We start from the raw sequence: 21,032 nt of genomic DNA on the forward strand, positions 1-21,032 counted from the left end.
TCCCAGACCTCTGCCATCTTGGAAACAGAGGTGTTGGGGACACACTGGACTGCTCTGAGTGGCCGGTGCCAGCAGGTGATGTCAGAGACCCCCTCTGATAGGCTCTTACCTTTCTTTGTAGCCAATCCTCCTTTCTTGGTAGCCAAACCTCCTTTCTGGCTATTTAGGGTCTCTGCTTTGGGGAATTCTTCAGATAACGAATGCAAGAGCTCACCAGAGTTCCTCTGCATTTCCTTCTTCGACTTCTACCAAGGATCAACCGCTGACTGCTCCAGGACGCCTGCAAAACCGCAACAAAGTAGCAAGACGACTACCAGCAACATTGTAGCGCCTCATCCTGCCGGCTTTCTCAACTGTTTCCTGGTGGTGCATGCTCTGGGGGTCGCCTGCCTTCACCCTGCACCAGAAGCCAAGAAGAAATCTCCTGTGGATCGACGGAATCTTCCCCCTGCCAACGCAGGCACCAATAGACTGCATCACCGGTCCTCTGGGTCCCCTCTCATCCTGACGAGCGTGGTCCCTGGAACACAGGAACTCTATCCAAGTGACTCCCACAGTCCAATGATCCTTCAGTCCAAGTTTGGTGGAGGTAAGTCCTTGCCTCCCCATGCTAGACTGCAAACTTTTGTATTGCGTGATTTGCAGCTGCTCCGGCTCCTGTGCACTCTTCCAGGATTTCCTTTGTGCACAACCTAGCCTGGGTCCCCAGCACTCCATCCTGCAGTGCTCAACCCGCTGAGTTGGCCTCTGACGTCGTGGGACCCTCTTTTGTAACTCTGCGTGGACTCCGTTTCACAAATCTTCCAAGTGCCTGTTCAGGTACTTCTACGGGTGCTGCCTGCTTCTGTGAGGACTCTCTGAGTTGCTGAGCGCCCCCTCTGTCTTCTTCTCCAAGGGGCGACATCCTGGTCCTTCCTGGTCCTCGGCAGCACCCAAAAACCTTTACCGCGACCCTTGCAGCTAGCAAGGCTTGTTTGCAGTATTTCTTCATGGGTACACTTCTGCAAACTTTATTGCGACGTGGGACATCTTCCATCCAAAGGAGACGTTACTAGTCCTCTTTGTTCTTGTAGAATTCCAAGCTTCTTCCATCCGGATGCAGCTTCCTTGCAACTTCATCTGGGGTTTCCTGGGCTCCTGCCCCCCCCGGACACTGTCGCGACTATTGGACTTGGTCCCCTCACTTTGCAGGTCCTCATGTCCAGGAATCCGTTTTCAGTGCACTGCTGGTTTTTGTTGTTCTTGCAGAATCCCCTTATCACGACTATTGTGCTCTTTTTGGTTAGTAGGTGTACTTTACTCCTACTTTTCAGGGGCTTGGGGTGGGGTATCTTGGACACCCTGACTGTTTTCTTACAGTCCCAGCGACCCTCTACAAGCTCCCATAGGTCTGGGGTCCATTTGTGATTCGCATTCCACTTTTGGAGTATATGGTTTGTGTTGCCTCAAGACCTATGTTTGCCTATTGCAATCTATTGTGATTCTACACTGTTTGCATTACTTTTCTGACTCTTACTTTCCTGTTTTGGCTTAGTATACATATAACTTGTGTATATTACTTACCTTCTTACTGAGGGTACTCACTGAGATACTTGTGGCATATTATCATAAAAATAAAGTACCTTTATTTTTAGTAACTCTGTGTATTGTGTTTTCTTATGATATTGTGCATATGATATAAGTGGTATAGTAGGAGCTTTGCATGTCTCCTAGTTCAGCCTAAGCTGCTTTGCCATAGCTACCTTCTGTCAACCTAAGCTGCTAAAAATGTCTCTATTCTACTAATAAGGGATAACTGGTCCTGGCACAGGGTGTAAGTACCACAGGGTACCCACTATAAGCCAGGCCAGCCTCCTACAATGCTCCACCAAAATGATGAGTGCTGCCACCTCTGCCTCACCAATGATAGGGTGGGGCTGCACACTGCAGCCATCAGCATTGCCTACTGTGCGTGCAGGTGGTGCTGCCTGCTTCTGTCATCACGTTGCAGCACACATGACAGGAGTCGGACTAGAATGGGAAGCGACACATGAGGTCAGAAGAAAGGCCAGGAAAGGAAAAGTAAATAAACAAAGTACTAAAATGTCACAAAAAACACACAGAAACATAAATATACAGTAGGAAAGTTAGTATTAAAATAAAGTAAAGACAACTTTGGAATTGGGAATTGGGTGATCAGATGGAGTGGATTAGGTTGGATGGAATTTCGAAAGTTGGGAAATGCAGGGAAAGCTAGGCAATAGCATGGCAAAACAAAATGATAGCACGCTTGCCCACTGCTTGTTCCGTTCGAGCTAATTTTTCAGTACACAACATGCTACTGGTGTTAAGAAGCAGCATAATGTGAATTTTCCGCCCATTCACAGAATTCTCCAGAATCTTGCAGATTGTTTTTTAATTCTGCGGAATTCCGGGGATTGAAGTTCTGCGAGTTCCATCCAGGCCTAATCAAAATCTACTAGTTTCACCTATTAAGCCCTGAATGGCATTCAGGTACAAATACTTCTACCTTCTAGGACTACTACATTAAAATTCACTTCCACCAGCTGCTTGCACCAGCCTCACAACTGAGGACTATAAATCAGATCTGAGGAGTCATGTCTGCATGCTAGAGGACAAAAGACGAAGACCACGACACAAACTTGCAAAAGTTGTTAATATGGAAATCAATGTGACTTTATAGTTAGGTAGTGAATTGTGTTGCCTGGCTTCATTGTGAAAATGATGACACAACTGTCATCTTTGCCCATGCATCACTTATTTATTTTGGTCCCTGTTGTGAGGATTTGGAACATCCGGACCAGTGGAGTTTGAATCCTACCAGTGGTACCGATTATAGGCAAAACACTTAATTTTCATTTCCTTGTAATTGATATATGTGAAATACGATTGTACATAAGTGTAACATATAAAATCCCTACTTGCACACAATTTTGTATTCTTCTTCCCTACACCCCGACTTGTGGAGCGCTATTTTGCTCCTCAGGTACATTTGCAGTGCATAAATGCACTTACATAACGTTATCCATCCCATTTGCCAGTTACAATCCTTTGTATATTTATTGTTCCTATATATGATTATGTTCAAAATATTATAGTCACTAAGCAAACAAAGACACTTTAACCGGTCTATACACAGACACATGAGAAGAACTGAAGATGAACGTCCTGCAAGCAGTGCTCTGTATCAACCTTGTGGAACCGGGAACGGTGGCATAAGGCAAAATGAACCACCCCCCCTTAGAATGTGACAAGGGTACCCTGCCCTGAATCTCCCATCTCTCACACATATTTTGTAACCTTTGGCTGAATGGGACCTGCATGAAAAGCTGGTGGCCTTAGAGAGTTCTGAGCCCCCATGCTCTGCAGGGGCTGTAGTGCTCCCTGAACTGGGAATTGAGTTGACACTACCATCATGCTTCTTCTAGAAGCATCCAGGGTATATCATGGTAAGCTATTGTTAACGCTGATTTTAATAATGAATATTAATGTATTTTGAGTGTTGGATTTGGATAGGAAATGTAATAACATAGGGAAAAACTAATGCACACATTTGAAGGGGCATCCACTAGAGTGGCCACCAGTGTTCACGAAGTGTACTTATTAATGGTTTATTAATATGAAATGATGAACTTATGTTTAATGTAGTAATATGTCATATTGAGGGTTATGCATTATGTATTAGCTTTATTATTCCTAAGGCCTTAACTTAGTGAGGTCTTGGCCTAATTGCACGGCCTCATTTCAAGCTTCATTTCTTAATCAACTTTTAAAATGGATGCTTAGAAAATTAAATTTTGAGTTTTTCCACTGTACTGACCAAATGCTCGTAGCTAAAAGTCTTTCTCATGAGAACTACTTGCTAGGGGATGACGTACTAGCTAATGTAACATTGTTTAATGTAATGTGTGTAAGACTGGCTTTCTCAAGAAAGAACAATGACCATACTGACTGGAGTATAAGATTCAACAATAATGATACCTGACGGGCCCAATGATGGGAGCGGGACCAGAGGAGCCAATCAGCGACATGTGCACCATGTACAAGAAGAATTGTAGATTTGAAGTTTTGTTTCATTCAATTAAAATGTAAACATGCGATCCCCTGACCAATAGGACTTGGGAAACAGTTTTAGGAAATCTAACTTAGCCGGACTGCACCGAGAAGAAGAAACCATTTGCCCATTTTCCGTTTGCCATACTGCTATTACTTTCTTGACCGTCTTGAGAAAAGACATGTTTAACTTTATTGCATTAAAGACTTTTGCCTTTTCTGAACTTCAATGCTGAATCCTGATGACTAGCTGCCTGAACTGATGTCCTGAGGACGAAGACTGTCACCGCTTGCTGATACAAACTGAGGATAGGTATATTGACTATGATAATGTTTACCATGTCTATTTGCTTTTGTTTCTAGGTACCAACATCTATTTTGAGAGAGCCATAGTTATATGTTTTCCAAATTTGTGTTGACTAAATTGTTTTACATGAAGCCCAAACATGCTATTCTAATCTGATGTTGTTAGTGTCCTCACTAATGAAGTTCAATACATGGAATGACATTTTATGTCTATTCTTTGCTGAATCTAAATGTATGTTATTACGTTTGCGCAGTTATTCTTGTTATTAATTTGTACTGTAACTTTAGAATGCGTAGTAGCTCAAACTTTGATTAGATCGCGATTCTTTCGCCGCTTTGGTCAGCCAGTGTTGTTTCTGTATGTCTATCATTTGATTTGGAGATTAACCTACGCAACATTAGCATTGTTAATATAAGAAAATAAATATTCTAACTTTTACCCAAAGGTGCGGTTATTTATGACTGCAAGGTCATGGTGTGTGACGGTTACTGACTCATATTGATTACTAATGTTACTGATTGTTATTCATTATTGATCTGTATGTACGGGATACATGGAGGGAAAACCTCAAAGCGAGCCAAAAGGTTCATCAACCTATTCGTGTCTCCTTGTAAGTTTACTTATTATGGTCCGATGTGCTAACTCTATGGACAGAAGCATCTCTTTGTTTCAGCTCATACACAGTAATAAACTTGAAAAAACAATGAATGTAGTACATGTGCCCGTCTTGCATCTGCACCCCAATTTATAGAGGCTATTACAATGATTTTTCTGTTAGGATATGCTTTGAAGATTTTTTAATAATAGCAATTCCTGATCAGATCCAAAATCAGCATTGTTTATAGGTTTCCATTGTTCTAACAGAAGATACGTCTTGTGGTGTACTAAATGGCAATATCCAGCTTTGAGGGCATTTACTGAGTGGTTTTTGGATCCAACAAAGATGGGGTGAAAAGAATAAGAAAGACGGGAAAAAGGATTAAATGCTACTAAAGAAAGTGACAGGTCCTGTGCTTGTGACATAAACATTCTACATTGCACTTGTTTGTCATGTCCACATTAAAAAGAATTCATATTTCTGGGCACAGCCACTTCACTAGCAGGCATAATTGAATGTCAGGCTCATAATATTCTCAAGCACATGCATCTGCGGGTGGACACTCTCAGTGGCCAGGGCATAGCTCATATCCAATACATCCACAAAACCAACATCCATGTCCTTAAAAACCTCTTTCATCACCAGATATTGACAATAACCATGAAATTCGCTCAATCTTTCCACTGCTGTGTTGGTGTCCCTGGTGTTCTCTGTCTTTATGATGACTTTGGTGTCAGGGCTCCGGGTCAGCAGTCGTTCAATGGCCTTGCGTATGTTGAGTGCTCGGCGGATGTACAGCTGGAGCGGGAATTGACGGAAGTGTTGACCCATGGTGATTGCGAAGATGGTGTTGCGACCTCCGCCTATTTCGTCAATTTGCCGACTGGTGTATTTGTCTTCCTTAAATAAATAGAACATAAAGCTTTCAAGTGGAAAACCATGCCTTTTGTATGATACCATAATGTCCTTGTCCATATGGATGGCTAAGAGGGTCTTCTCCCAGGAAGACCAACCCGATTCATGGTGGTCAAAGTAGGTCATTACTGAGAAGAAAAATAAAAAGTAACAAGCATCAGAAGGTTATTCATTAAATAAATTTGCATTACCAAAATACAGTATGTGCATTCCTTCTTAATATACGCTTTTAATTTATTTAGTTGTGCATTTCTAATTTTGAGTATTTAAAACTTTTCAGCTTCTACTACTGTATGTGCGGAGGGTTTGTGAACGTTTCCTTTAAGATAGCAGACATATTGCATACTTTGCAGTGGTCAGCAAAAACTGGCTGAATTATTTTATTATATAATGAAATATGTTTCTTTATAAAACCCGCAATTCAATCTTATTGTTACACCAGAAACTGGGGACACAAGGGCAGGTAGACTACTGTTCATAATGCAGGAATACTTTGAGTATCCTATCAAAGCCAGACCTCACAGATACTTCCAGATAAAGATCAGGTCACTCTGCTAAAAAGCCAGCTCCTGGCTCAGCTGAGGGTCTACTCAAGGTCTAGTAACAAGTTACCATGCCAATCTATCACCAGAGCAATCAGACACCAAGAGCAGCAGTAACAAGCCCATGCCTTTTTTGGTCCAGTAAGACACCAAGAGAATTACACATCTTACCCTGGTGAGCCTAGGACATGGGATTCATACCCACTCAGAAATGCATCCTGCAGAGACAACCCAAGACGGGAAATATCACTAGCAATGCGGTCAATGCAACGTGATGCGCTGACTACACTGCCATTTCCACGCATATGCGCATGTTTAGCATATATGCGTGGTAACGGCAGAGAGAGCAGTCCAGGGGGAACCGGAAGGAGTAGGGACCAGATGTAACAGAGATAAGTGGGGTCTGGTTTGGGGGGGGGGCTCGTTTTAGGGTTCAGGGTCGGGGTTGTTTTTAGGACAGGGTAGCTTTTAGGGTTTAGGGCAGGGTGAGGGGTCAGGATCATTTTTAGGACCGGACAGGGTATGTTTTAGGACCGGACGGGGTAGCTTTTAGGGTTTAGGGCGGGGAAGTTTTAAGGGCAGGGTAGGTTATAGGGTTTAGGGCGGGGTTGTTTTTAGGGCAGGGCAGGTTTTAGGACAGGGCAGCTTTTAGGGTTTAGGGCAAAGGCAGGGGGTTTGGGTAGTTTTTAGGACAGGTTGGGTTACTTTTTAGGACAGGGTAAGTTATAGGGTTTAGGGCGGGGGATCAGGGTAGTTTTTAGGACAGGGCAGGGTAGGTTTAAGGGTGGGGGTTCAGGGTAGGTTTTAGGACAGGGTAGATTTTAGGGTTTAGGGCAGGGGTCACGGTTGTTTTAATGCAGGATGGGATAGCTTTTAGGACAGGGTAGGTTTTAGGGTTGAGGGCAGGGGGCTGGGGTGGTTTTTAGGGAGGGCGGCATGGATTTTTAGGGTTCATGGCGGGGGCGGTGTAGTTTTTAGGACAGGGCAGGCTAGGTTTTAGGACAGGGAAGGGTCGCTTTTAGAGGTTAGGGTGGTGGGTTAGGGTAGTTTTTAGGACAGGGTGGGGTAGGTTTTAGGATACAGGGTGGGGGGTCAGGGTAGTTTTTAGGACAAGGTGGGTTAGTTTTTAAGACAGGGTAAGTTTTAGGGTGGGGAGTCGGGTAGTTTTTAGGACAGGGTGGATTTTAGGGTTTAGGGCAGGGGTAGGGGTTGTTTTTATGACAGGGTGAGGTAGTTTTCAGGACCGGGTAGGTTTTGGGGTTGAGGACAGGGGGTTGGGGTCGTTTTTAGGATAGGGCAGAGTGGGTTTTAGGGGTCAGGGCGGGGGTCGGGGTAGTTTTTAGGACAGGGCAGGGTAGGTTTCAGGACAGGGCAGGGTCACTTTTAGAGTTTGGGGTGGGGGGTCAGGGTGGTTGTTAGGACTGAATGGGTAGGTTTTAGGTTTCAGGGCGGGGGTCAGGGTAGTTTTTAGGACAGGAAGGGGTAGTTTTTAGGACAGGGTAGGTTTTATGGTTTAGGGTGGGGTTCAGGGTAGTTTTAAGGACAGGACGGGATAGGTTTTAGGACAGGTCAGGATAAGTTTTAGGGTTTAGGGTGGGGGCAGGGGGGTCGGGATAGTTTTTAAGACAGGTTAGATTTTAGGTTTTAGGGCGGAGGGTCGTTTAGTTTTTAGGATAGGGTGGCGTCGTTTTTAGGGTTTAGTGCAGGGTGGCGGGACAGGGTAGTTTTTAGGACTGGGCAGGGTAGGTTTTAGGACAGGGTAAGGTTTTGAGTGGGGCTGGGCAGTTTTTAGGACAGGGCAGGGTAGGGCGTAGGGTGGCAGGGTCTGGTGGTTTTTAGGACAGGGTGGGGTAGGTTGTAGGACAGGGCAGGGTAGGTTTAAGAGTGGGGGTTTGGGGTAGGTTTTAGGACAGGGTAGATTTTAGGGTTTAGGGCAGGGGTCGGGCTGTTTTACTGCAGGGTGGGGTCGTTTTTAGGACCGGGTAGGTTTTAGGGTTGAGGGCAGGGGGTTGGGGTGGTTTTTAGGGAGGGCTGCGTGGATTTTTAGAATTCATGGCGGGTCGTGTAGTTTTTAGGACAGGGTGGGCTAGGTTTTAGGACAGGGAGGGTCGCTTTTAGAGGTTAAGGTGGGGGTCGGGTAGTTTTTAGGACAGGGTGGGGTAGGTTTTAGGATACAGGGTGGGGGTCAAGGTAGGTTTTAGGACAGGGTGGGTTAGCTTTTAGGACAGGGTAAATTTGAGGGTTTAGGGCAGGGGGTCGGGTAGTTTTTAGGACTGGGCAGGGTAGGATTAAGGTTTCAAAGGGGGTTCGTTTTTCAGACAAGGAGGGGTCGTTTTTAGGATTGGTAGGTTTTACAGTTTAGAGTGGGGTGTCAAGGTAGTTTTTAGGACAAGGCAGGGTAAGTTTTAAGACAGGGTGGGTGGCTTTTAGGGTTTAGGGTGGGAGCCGGTTGGGGAAGTTTTTAGGACAGGACAGGACAGGGTAGGTTTTAAGGTTTAGGGCGGGTGAGGGGTTGGTTAGTTTTTAGGACAGGGTAGGTTTTAGGACAGGGTAGGGCGGAGGTTAGGGGTCAGGGCAGGGGGTGAAAGAGCAGTTTTAAGGGCTTGGGTGGGTGACGTATTGTGTCAGGTGTAGGGTGTGGGGCTGGGGAGAATTTACCACGCATGTTCCCTTACTAAACATGCTTTTACAATGAATTTCATTGTAAATGCATGCGTGGTAAAGACACGGTCGTTGTAGAGACCGCGTTATAAACGCATGCGTGATATACCCCTTCGTTGTTCCATCATACATCCCTCAAGACTTTATCACATCCACATGGGTTTGGAAAAAAAAGAAGTTTACAACCAGGCCTCCCATCCCCACTCCTAATGCTTAAGGAAAAACCATCAATCACTCCACACTTATTCGTCGGGACAACGGACAAAGACATGGAACCAATGATTCTAGCTGAAACCTGTAATAAAAGAGAGTTTTTTTGTCTGCCACAACTTTTACACCACTAAAGCAGGTAGCAGATGGCATATGGAAACAATTTTGCACTAAATTCTTGTCTTTATGTTCACCCTAGGTAGGGCTTTGTTGTACATTTGCCCTTTCTGCAGCGTTACCATGGATATTTAATTGCCTTTTTGCTGAATCCTGTTTTTATTGGCATTAGAACTCTGTGCAGTTTACCCCTGAAAAACCCTGGTATAGGGTACCAAAGTGTACCCCGGGCCTGTAAGTTAAATGCAACATGTGGACTCCAAGACCCATTGTGCCATCTATTACAGTAACAATGTGAACATGACTGCATTGGCTGGCTGTGCAGTGTTTAACTGCAAGTTTGACTTAACAAAGTAACCTTTTTGACAGCCTAAACGTTCCTTTTAAATATTTGTGTCACACCCTTTGTAGGCTTTATTGCCCATAAAGCTGGGTACTTGGTATTTAAAAGTAGGGCATGTAGAAATTTAATGTTAAACATGTCCTTAAAACAACTAGCCCCACAAAGCTCTTTTCACTGTGGCACGGCTGGCTGTTCAATCGGAAAACAAGTATTAAATACTATTAAATACTAAAACTGTATCTTGGAAATGGGACTAGCTGGAAAAATAATTAAAAATTAAACAGCTATTTTTAATGGGTAATGAAATTCCAGTTCAATGGTGAAGTTGTTTTTATTACATATTACAGAAAAGTAACTTTAAATAGTTACCTTTGCATGTCTCAAGTCCCTAGAACCAAAATTTGCATTTTGCCCTCCAGCTTTTGCAGCCAGTATTCAGCATTTAGATATGCTCCAAGGAGATGTGAACTTGCGCTAAGGAGCAAACAATAGGCTGCCCTGAATGGGCAGAGATAACCCATCTAAACCTCACGGAATATGTGGGGTGGGGAGAATTGAATGATCCGTTTTGACATTACAGTGTAAAGTCCTGCTTGACAGGTATGATGGGGTTTTTCATGTGACACTTAGGTTGCACTTCAAAGAGCTTTCCCGTTACAGACAATTGCTAGCTGACTATAGGGCAGGGCCTTTCTTGAGTTCTCCTAGCCAGTCAGACCTCAATCACAGTGGGGCCCTTTTTGACATTACAGTGTCACAGTTTCATTGACATGAATGATGAGTTAAATAACAGTGGGGGTTCACTTCAAAGGGTAAAGGCTGGAGGCCAAAGCAATTCTTGTATCCCATGTCTGGTTGCTGAAAACTCAACTGTGTTCTACTAAACTTCTGTTTTGGGGGTTATTGTGGATAGAGAGACTGCTTTGGAGTTCTGCCTGATTGTCTGTATTTTTCTGTCACTTATTTCTGGGTTGGATTTTTAGCATTGGTGAAGAATGTAAGTCCTGAAAAATTGCAATGGCACTACCTCAAAGAATGTTGCTCCTACCCAATACAATATCAGACATTATTTTTCTGCTGGACCTGCACTATATCATTAGAAGGTGACGTGTGTTGTCTGTTTCCAGTCGTACTACTGAGTTGCTGGTAAGTCTTCATAATAAGCTTACAGCATGAGTGTGCAGGTGAGCAGTGCACTCCACCGAAGCAAGAGAAGCCTGGGCCGATTCTTATACAGACAGAATATATGGTTATTTGAGTGATGTATAGGATCTTGGATATGAGACTGCAATTGACAATGAAATGAGGGAGAGGGTGTGAGTCTACGTAGCCGGACGTTCACCCTACCCTGATATAACCCTTTTCCAGGCCTACACATCAAATGACCGTTACATTTGGTCATGGCGCACAATTGCCATTGACCTACTTTGAAGCAGTTTGTTTCTCAGAGTAATTTCATCTAGCGTCACCTTGGGAAGTCAGGATGAGGAATCCAGCTAGCACAGATGTATTTAAGGGGAGGTACTTAGTTTCTCACCGCACACTGCAGAGCGCCAGAAGTGTGGGCCTAGAGTCACAAAGAAGTGCTCCCATTTGGTTATGTTCTTCGTCTTTTCAGAAAGCATAGCAGGTCAGAGCTTCATTAGGTGATGGGACAAGTATCCATGGCTTCCGATTGTGGCTGTAATGAATTGTGGATTTACCCAAGGATGTTCTGTGGGGTTTGGCCATATATGGTGTTGTCCAGGAGCTTTTCAAGCTATTTTGATGCCCATGTATTGCTTTTTTCCTGTCACTAGCTTGGTTGTATGAACCTCCCACAATCGAGTGTCTGCATAAAACAATCGTGGGTTGATTATGGAGTGTATAATAATCTGAAAGTTGTGAGGAGGTATGTTAAATCATATGCTAAAGCAAAAAGTGCATTATCTTATCTGTGGTTTTTAATGAAGAGTGGCTCACTAAATGTACGTGCACATTCAATAGGAATAATCTGTCAGATTTGCTTAAAATGTATTTTAGCAATTAATGCTCGTGGCCATTGCTGCCCAAGACAGGCGAATTTGTTTGTGTCTCTTTTCGAAGGTTGTGCTATTCCTAAATAAGGGGCTTTGGAAAAGCTGAAGAACCATCACAAAAGGTGTTCAACGATTGGTTTAAACTGGGTCCGTGCAGTTTCAAGAGTTCTGTTTTCAAGTTCTATATTTAAAGTCATTTTAATACAATTTTCAGTATGTATATGGTATTTCTGTAGCGCAAAATTAGCCAAAAAGGCAGCTAAGCTCTGTGTAGATTCAAAGACAAACATAAACTCAGCGAGCAATAGGAAAAGAAGCTGTTTTGTGTATAGTTAAAACCGTATTCGAGTTTCCAATGGGATTATGAGAGTTTTTTGATTTTCAATTGTTTGAGTCACTTTTTAAAGTGCAAGCACAATCAACACGTTGTTGCGTGGATTTGCTGACATCTTTTACACGTAAAAGTGAGAGACTAAAAAAATGCATATTATTGTCAGGTTATCATTTACACGAGTTCTAAAACAATTGCTTCGTTTTTGTTGAGTCCCAAAAAATTACACACTAGCCCTGTAAAGTATGGTGTACAATATTTTAAATACAGCCGAATATGCACATTTAATTACTGATACTACTCAATTTGAGAAGTGAGGCAGGATAAATAATGTAATAAGAAATACGCCTAAAAAGATGTAAATATCACTATACTCAGTAGCTTCAATTTTAGTGCGATTTATTCCACGACGCAAAGCGTCTTGCATAGGCTGGCACTACAAATTGTGCATAATGAGAAAATCATAATTCAACTGAAGAAAAACATACTTTTGTTATGCTCTGTAAAGTACATTATGTACTGACGTAAGGTGGAGTCTCCGATCAGATAAAGACGCTTTCCCCGCAAACAGTTGAGATAATCATCACCAGTTTTGTAAGACACCATATTGCAGAAAACTGGATGCCATATGTTTTGTAAGAAATAGCCGCTAGGGTAAGGAGACGCCATTCCTGTCTTGCATTTTTCAATCGGTTTACTGATATTTTCTTGGGAACAGAAAACAAAAATAGAAAAACTGTTACATGATTATTCATATTAAAAACAAATTTCCCACTTTTCAATATATGGAAAGGTACATTGGGGGCGGGGGAGTATAGACAATTGGGATCTTTTCTACTCAGATGTCCTCCTGACTGACAAATACAGTGAGAATTTTCAGCTTAATCCTGAATCGCAGCTTGACTTCTGTTGAATTTGCACCTCTTTGTTCACCATTGCTTGCAAGAGCTGCAACCTCTAAACAATATTCTCATGGACTTCACATAATACTCATACATCTTCAGTAATTAAAGTCTGTGTTGGCTTTTCACAATCACGAGAAATTTCCCTTTAATGTTCTGAAACCTAAAGTTATCCCTTATAACAAATTTTCCCACTTGTACTTTGGAAGCACTCTTCCCAAAAATCTGTCCTCCTCCCCCTCCAGTGTCTGTGCATGAACCATGGTGCCTTGATACCATTAAGATTTACAAACATACATCAATGTCTGGAACATTGAAGATGAGAAGGCACGTCTGAATAACACTCTCAACAATCTAAAGGCACCTTCATATGCTATGAAGCTGTGATATCTTCAGGTTGTTCTTACAAGATCTGTTGGTAAGCTATCATAGAACTCCCGGATGTTAAAATAAGTTCACCCCTCTGATGTGAACATACATTCATGTATTTTCTTGTATGCATGTTAATTTACCACTTGGGTGCAATGCTCAAGTCCACAATGTCCATGTCCTTTTAATTAGCCTTTTTTAAATCATCATAGGTGATTAAAAAAAGGTAGTGATGGTCCATGCTTAATTTGTTTTGCACATATTCAAACAATATTCTGGACTCGTCTTCAAGACTTCAAAAGCACACTCTGCACCTTAAATTTCACTTGTTTGATATTATTCTTGGCATTATTCTGCATTTGGAACATTTTACTTCAGCCAACTCACCAGTTTACATATGTACTTTGCCACAACTTCTGTCATAATCCGTTGAGCTGTATACCTTCTAAAGAGGGGGGGATGTGGTCAAACATGCAACAAGATAGCCACACTTGTAGTTGCTGCTGTGTTGACTGGCAATTCTTGACTATCCTGAAGCTCCGGGGCGGGGGCGGTGGCAACGCCAGCAGCATACCTGGCTGCAGAGTTGGAGCAGGCATGGCAGGGCTGCTGCTAGTGCTGAAAAACAGGGGGCCCAGAGCAGTTGGCAGATAGGTGAGGATGCGGGCACCTGAGGAGTGTAAGATGTTGCTCGAGGAATGATGGGGCCTGCTGCAGTCCTCGAGTACTTGCGAGTCCTCCTACTGCAGCACTGGTGAACAGGTATGACTGCAGACGGTGGGGCTGGAATCCTGTGGGACGGCAAATGGGAGGACCTGAATTGCTACCGGGGGCACTAAACACCACATAGCAGAGGCAGTGCTCCCTTCTGCAGATGTTGAGGAAGAAGCCGGAGACAGCGGACAGAGCAGCTCAATGGCAACTAGCGCTACAGGGGGAGTAGGGCCTCACAGGTGTTTGGGGGGTGTAGGAAAGTACCATCTTGCCTGGCATGTTACCCACATATTTCACTGTATATATATGTTGTTTTAGTCTATGTGTCACTGGGACCCTGCTAGGCAGGGCCCCAGTGCTCATAAGTATATGCCCTGTGTGTGTTTCCTGTGTGATGCCTAACTGTCTCACTGAGGCTCTGCTAACCAGAACCTCAGTGGTTATGCTCTCTCTGCTTTCCAAATTTGTCACTAACAGACTAGTGACTAAATTTACAAATTCGCATTGGCATACTGGTACACCCATATAATTCACTAGCGTATGGTACTGAGGTACCCAGGGTATTGGGGTTCCAGGAAATCCCTATGAGCTGCAGCATTTCTTTTGCCCCCCATAGGGAGCTCTGACAATTCTTACACAGGCCTGCCAGTGCAGCCTGAGTGAAATAACGTCCACGTTATTTCACAGCCATTTACCACTGCACTTAAGTAACTTATAAGTCACCTATATGTCTAACCTTCACCTGGTGAAGGTTGGGTGCAAAGTTACTTAGTGTGTGGGCACCCTGGCACTAGCAAAGGTGCCCCCACATCGTTCAGGGCAAATTCCCCGGACTTTGTGAGTGCGGGGACACCATTACACGCGTGTACTGTACATAGGTCACTACCTATGTACAGCGTCACAATGGTAACTCCGAACATGGCCATGTAACATGTCTAAGATCATGGAATGGTCACCCCAATGCCACTCGATGATCCCCCGGTTCTCTAGCACAAAACCCGGGTACTGCCAAACTGGGGGCAATCACACAGGGATTCCAAGGGCAATAGAAGTAATGACAGACCTGGGAGAGGTGTCCGGACCTCACATAAATTGAGATGGACTTGTGCCTTCCTGCTGGTGGCAACAGCTAGGGAACCACTGGAGGTGGTCTTCTATAATGGGATTCACTGGAAAGCTATCTGCAAGTCGGGATTTTTCACACAGATGTAGATCTCAGAGAAAGCAATCTGGGACTGAGCTGAGGGGCAGTGTGACATTCTGATGTACTTTGCAGCTCCCAATTATGGCTAGGGTGGAATTGATGAAGGTGATCATTTTGCTCTGACTGCTCTCCTAATTCACTAACCGCTTGATCTGGGTTCCTCACAAGAGATTCTACTTCCTCAATGTGCTAATACGGAACTTGATAGCAAGGAAACCACACTACAGACACCGCCGCTGGAAAGGGGGGGGTTGGGGTACCAGATTTTGAATTTTATTTCTATACAGTGCAGCTGCAATGGATGGCCCAATAAATTGCTGGGCTAGACAGCAGGTCAGATAGAGTTTTGAGAAGTTCACAGAGAAGTAGCCCTTATCGCATTGATCGTAGGAACAGCGGTGCACCCTGCAAGTAAACATAGCCTGCTGCCAGCAGTGGTCTTGTGCTGCTCTCAGGGGGTGAGATTAAGTGGCTGGGGGAACGCTGATGTACGCCCTGGTGGTGCCACTGGTGGGTCTGCCCACTATCAGAGGAGGTCATCTCACGGCATGCTGAACGGCAGACTGGGTGGTGGGAGATTTGATGACCTTAGGAGAGTGCTATCAATCCTCCTAAAGCTGGATGCACAGGTGGAGTATGGTCATCTCCATGGAATACAATTCCTGGTATACAGGGTGCGCACTAGGAAGCTGCATTGGTTTTACGGAAATACAGCCTACCCTTGACTTACTCCATTGCACATGTCATATGGGAGGCTATACTGGGGCAGCAATTTGTAGGTAAGGAATGTGAGCGCGCTTTGGAACACTCCAAGAAAGTCTAGAGAAATGCACATTTTATGTATACACAGTTTAACTATCGCCACACTACCTACCTTACACGCCATCGGGTGAATGTTATGTACCAACTGACAGATAGGGCTGCCCCAGGAGCGCCTACCCGAATGGGGACTTTGGCCACATGGTGGGGAACTGTCCTGTGAATACATGTTTTTGGGGGCTGTTGGTAGCTGACATGGAGCGCACCCTGGATTGTCAGATCCTGGGAACTGCAGAGGTCTGCCTTTTAGACCTTTGTGGCCGTCGGCCAGCGGCAAAAGTGGGTAATTAATTCCTGTAATTAATACCTACAGGTAATAAATACCTAGTGCTTGGCGTAGTCAAAATCCACAAAGCATTGACCACACTAAAAATGGAAGGCGGAGATGATGATTTGGGCAAGGGCGGAGGAAGCAGCACTCCGATTAGAGGACTACAGAGGGTTCCGTAGGAATCTAATTGCAGATCCCTGGAAGGAGGTAGTAACTAACTTCGAAAATGTTGCTGGAGAGGAGAAATGGGCGCTCAGGAACATTGGGGTCGGTAGCATTCTCATGCATGAGAAGGGTCTGGCAGTAGGCAGGCTGCAACCCGGAGGTGCAGGCAGGGATACTCTCATGCCACCTCACTCAACACAGCGACACACTCCTGTTACTCTACGGAAACCACTTCTCTAGCTTGAATGACTCAGAATTGACATAAATGTTACTCTTGTTATGTTTACGATGAACATCGGGTAGTTTTCACAATGGGTAACAGAGACGAACATGCACAGTAATGATGTATACTCTAACTCGCTGCCATACTAACTCACTGTTAAAACAAGAAAATGTAATAAATAACGATTTTCAAAAAATGGAAAAATATCTGTATTTTCTGTAAAACCAGAGGTAGTATGTCTTTAAATGTGTTAAACAACAGGGTCTCCGTTTGGGAATAATTAATCTTGTATCCTCCTAATTCATTATGCCCATCAAAGGTCTAAATAGTGTTAGTAATGTCAGAGTGTTTGTATTGAAGGAAAAAAATAATACAGTCTGTACAAAAAATACCTTCTAAAGGCCCCATTTTCCAAACGCCCCAAATCATCTGCCCCAAACACTGCACCATATACCTTTCACTTGAGCTTTCTCCCCCTTTCCCAGATGAATATTATATCTGTAACACACACATTGGCGTCTTTCTTTCAGAATCTTTATTTTGAAATACATTCCTGAATACCAGCAGAACTGAGTTGTACACTATTCCACTTGATTATGAAGTCATTCTGGACTTTAAGCTAATTGCAGACAGAGTGAACTGGAAATCATACACAAAAGTTGATTGGATGCATTCTTGCAAACAGCCTAAACCAGTGGTAATCCTGCTGAGTATTATTGCAACACATAATTTTCCACCCACTATGCCACTCTAGACAGAAACATGCCTTATGCCAATCAGTACTGGCTGTGCTAGCTATGTAGGTACAGCAGTTGAACTCACATCTAGAGGAGAACACAAGCAAATTCCTACCAGTCTCAGTCACGTATGGCCTAGTTAGTGAGGTATAGAATAAATCCTGAGGCATTGTGAACAAGGAAACCTCACCTTAGCAAACCGTTGGTCACTTAAGGTGTTACATCATACACACTCAAGGTGATCAGAAGAATGCTTTCAAATAATCAAAACCAGTGGTTCCTAACCTGTGTTCCTGATGACCCATGGGAGTCCGTGAAGCATACTCAGGGTGTTTCCTGACTGCTTAGAAAAATAAATAACAATAATAGATAAAGTGTACATAAATGAAGAAGCAAAATATACAACTGAAAATTTCAGAAAAGTTCTGCAAATGTGAAGGAAACAAATTGGAGCCTAAAAAGTAACTTAGTATCCTCAGACTGATTGGTGGGAGAAGTGCAAGTGCATCAAAGAGTATAGAATGCACAAGTGGCCTCAATTGAATTTAGAAAAGCTCCAACCGTCCTATATTTGCTTGTGAATTAAATAAAATATTTAGGGCTACATGTACAAAAGTATTTAGGGTTCACAAATGCAACTTTGGCCGCCCGTGAACACTAAGGCCCTCATTACAACATTGGCGGGCGGCAGAGGCCGCCTGCCTATATTGTACCGCCAGCAGGCCGCCAATGTTGTAATGAGGGCCTTAGTGTTCACGGGCGGCCAAAGTTGCATTTGTGAACCCTAAATACTTTTGTACATGTAGCCCTAAATATTTTATTTAATTCATACTGTAGGGCCATTACATTGCAGCCGACTCCTAATGGAAACGGCGGCAATTTGGCGGTGTGGCGAGTGCAGCAGCACCCGTCGCGCAATCCACTGCCCATAATTCGGGCAGTGGATTGCGCGATCTGGCTGTACATGGGGTCCCCGGCACTACCCATGACAAGTGCATGGGCAGTGCAGGGACCCCCCGAGTCACCCATTCGGCCAGCTGTTCCATGCCAGTATTTACCACTGCCCTGGTGGATTACATGGCGGTCCCGACGATATGCCTGTGGCGAGACCGTCACAGTCAGAATGCGGGCTGTAGTACCGCCAGCCAGTTGGCGGTACTACCGCCACTTTTGCCCTGGTGGTCCAAGACCACCAGGGTTGTAATGAGGCCCTAAATGTCCTTTTGCCATGTACCAATCCTATTTTGCGATTCGGTAACCAATTACTGAATTGCACAGTAAGGTTTAAGAGTCGGTATTAGGAAGAGGTGTGTCAAGAGCATCCCTGCCTAATAGTGATTCGCAGGGCCATGTATGAATGTTTTGCGACCCGGAATGCAGTTGCAAAACATTTGTAGTTTCCCAAAAATTTCGAGTTGGCGGTAACCCATTCGCAAACGGGAAGGGGTGTCAATGAACCCCTTCCCCTTTGTGAATGTGGCTGCCAACATTTTTTAAGAGCAGGCAGTGGTCCCACGGACCACTGCCTGCTCTTAAAAAATGAAAAAGAAACTTTTCATTTTTTATTTTGAAATGCATCCCATTTTCCTTTAAGGAAAATGGGATGCATTTAAAGAAGAAAATTGCTTTATTTAAAAAGCAATCATAGACATGGTGGTCTGCTGATCCCCAACAGGCCACCATCCTTGAGAGTCTAGGCCATTCCCAAGGGTTGCAAATTGCGACCTGCTTCATGAATAAAAATGAGGCAGGTCCCTTGCGACCCATTTGGGAATAACCAACAGAGTCTGAAACACTGTTGTAAATTGCAGTTTGCGATTTCTTAATTGCAAATCACAAGGATTCGCAATTAGGAAATTGCAGACAGGAATCTTTGTACATCTGGGCCCGTATTTATACTTTTTTTAGCGCCGCATTTGCGCCGCTTTTTGGCGCAAAACGGCGCAAACCTACAAAATACAATGGCATTTTGCAAGTTTGCGCCGTTTTTGCGTCAAAAAACGACGCAAATGCGGCGCAAAAAAAGTATAAATACGGGCCCTGGCTTTTAATCATTTGTGTTTTTGATGAATGTTTGTTTCTGTACATTTTATGGATATTTTGTGGTTCAAATCATCAAAAATGCTTAGGCGGAGGTCCCCGGTTTCCAGTAATGACTCAGTGGGTGTCTCTGGGTTCCAGTAATGATTAAGCGGGGGTCTACAGAAGTTAAAAGGTTAAGACCCACCGTGCTAACCAATGGCAATCACTCTGGGTATCATTCCAATCTATCGCTTTTTTTTTTGTTGCCTTATATGCCACTCTAGACAGAGGTCTCCCTTATGGAAATCAGTACCTAACATGCTCCTTGTGGAAACAGTCCATCCCAAACTGCCAGGGCAGGCTCTCGCCAGAAGCAAGGCTTTGAGGTAATGACAGGCTGAGTCAACAGGAAACTTGTCCTTGGTCTCATCTATTCCAAATACACAAAATAATAGCTTAATAATCTCTATTGATCCTGGAAGATAGTGTTGAACGGGTAATGAGCTCTGACATAGAGCTTCCCTTGGAATACCATTCCAAAGAAAATAACCCTCCCCCCACTCTCCAGTTGTCATGCTCTGCAACAAATTTGGGCCCCTCAGACACCACACAAACTACAACCAAAGTGCCTCTGCTCTGCTGCTGCTTCCAGATAGATTTCTGGCGCGTCTCCTTTCACCAATGGGGGTGGTTACAGGGCCATGGCTTGTCTCAGACAATGACCCTATGTACCAGTGAACATGGAGTTGGCCTACCAAAGGGTAAGTCTTGCTGTTACGTCTTTTTTCTATGGCAGAGAGGCCATCCATCTGCCTGCTGGGTGTCTAGAAGATTCTCCTTCCATGGGCGTCATAGGGTAATAGCTGGCACCCACAACCAAACCGAGCACCAGGCAATACTCTTTCCTGCCATACGGGACAGGACACAGGCCTCAAAGCTCTGCTACATTTCTCCCACTATAGCTTAGACGTGTTCCCTGTTGACTGTGACACAATGGGGAATGGGAAACCAACTGGTGGGTGTTTTGCTACACCATAGATCATTGCACATCTTCCATTGACAGTGGGCAGACTAGAATGCTGCAAGATTATTTCCACTGCATGGCTTAATTTGAGCCAGTGGTTGCCGGTGGGGGTATCAGGACTTTGTTTTTGGGGACTGGTACTTATTTACTCACATCATTTATTTACAGAGTGCAATAGATGTAAATTACTCAGATTGGAAAGACGGAGAAAGAGAAATACCGCATAACCGTTGCAAAGTAAGAAAGCAGGAACCACCTGCAGGAGTGAGATAGAGGGGCAGTGAGTGTCTGGTGGTGGATTAAAGAGACATAAGGGGGTTTTAAGAGTACCAGCCTTGGTATTTCGTGCAGTGATGATTAACTGCACCAGCCGCAGGCTTATGAGCAGAGTTTTGGCCAACAGCACACATTATTTCACAAACTAAGCACTGTTCCTCCGAAGCATAATCTTGCAGAAAATAATTGGATACTCAGACCATTCATCTTG

General features: G+C 44.0%; 1 protein-coding gene across 1 annotated transcript in view; it reads right to left on the bottom strand.

The window, feature by feature from the left end:
• Positions 1 to 5,142: 5,142 nt before the first annotated feature.
• LOC138285242 (NXPE family member 4-like) overlaps positions 5,143 to 21,032 on the bottom strand; it is a 277,129-nt gene continuing 261,239 nt past the window's right edge. Inside the window, exons 7-8 of the mRNA XM_069224934.1 lie at positions 12,584 to 12,802; positions 5,143 to 6,001 (exon numbers count right to left, since the gene is read on the bottom strand). Of these exons, the coding sequence (XP_069081035.1) occupies positions 5,457 to 6,001; positions 12,584 to 12,802 (764 nt within the window). The 3' untranslated portion in view covers positions 5,143 to 5,456. The remainder of the gene's footprint in view (positions 6,002 to 12,583; positions 12,803 to 21,032) is intronic.

Source organism: Pleurodeles waltl, chromosome 3_1 (assembly GCF_031143425.1).
Source record: "Pleurodeles waltl isolate 20211129_DDA chromosome 3_1, aPleWal1.hap1.20221129, whole genome shotgun sequence".
NCBI lineage: Eukaryota > Metazoa > Chordata > Amphibia > Caudata > Salamandridae > Pleurodeles > Pleurodeles waltl.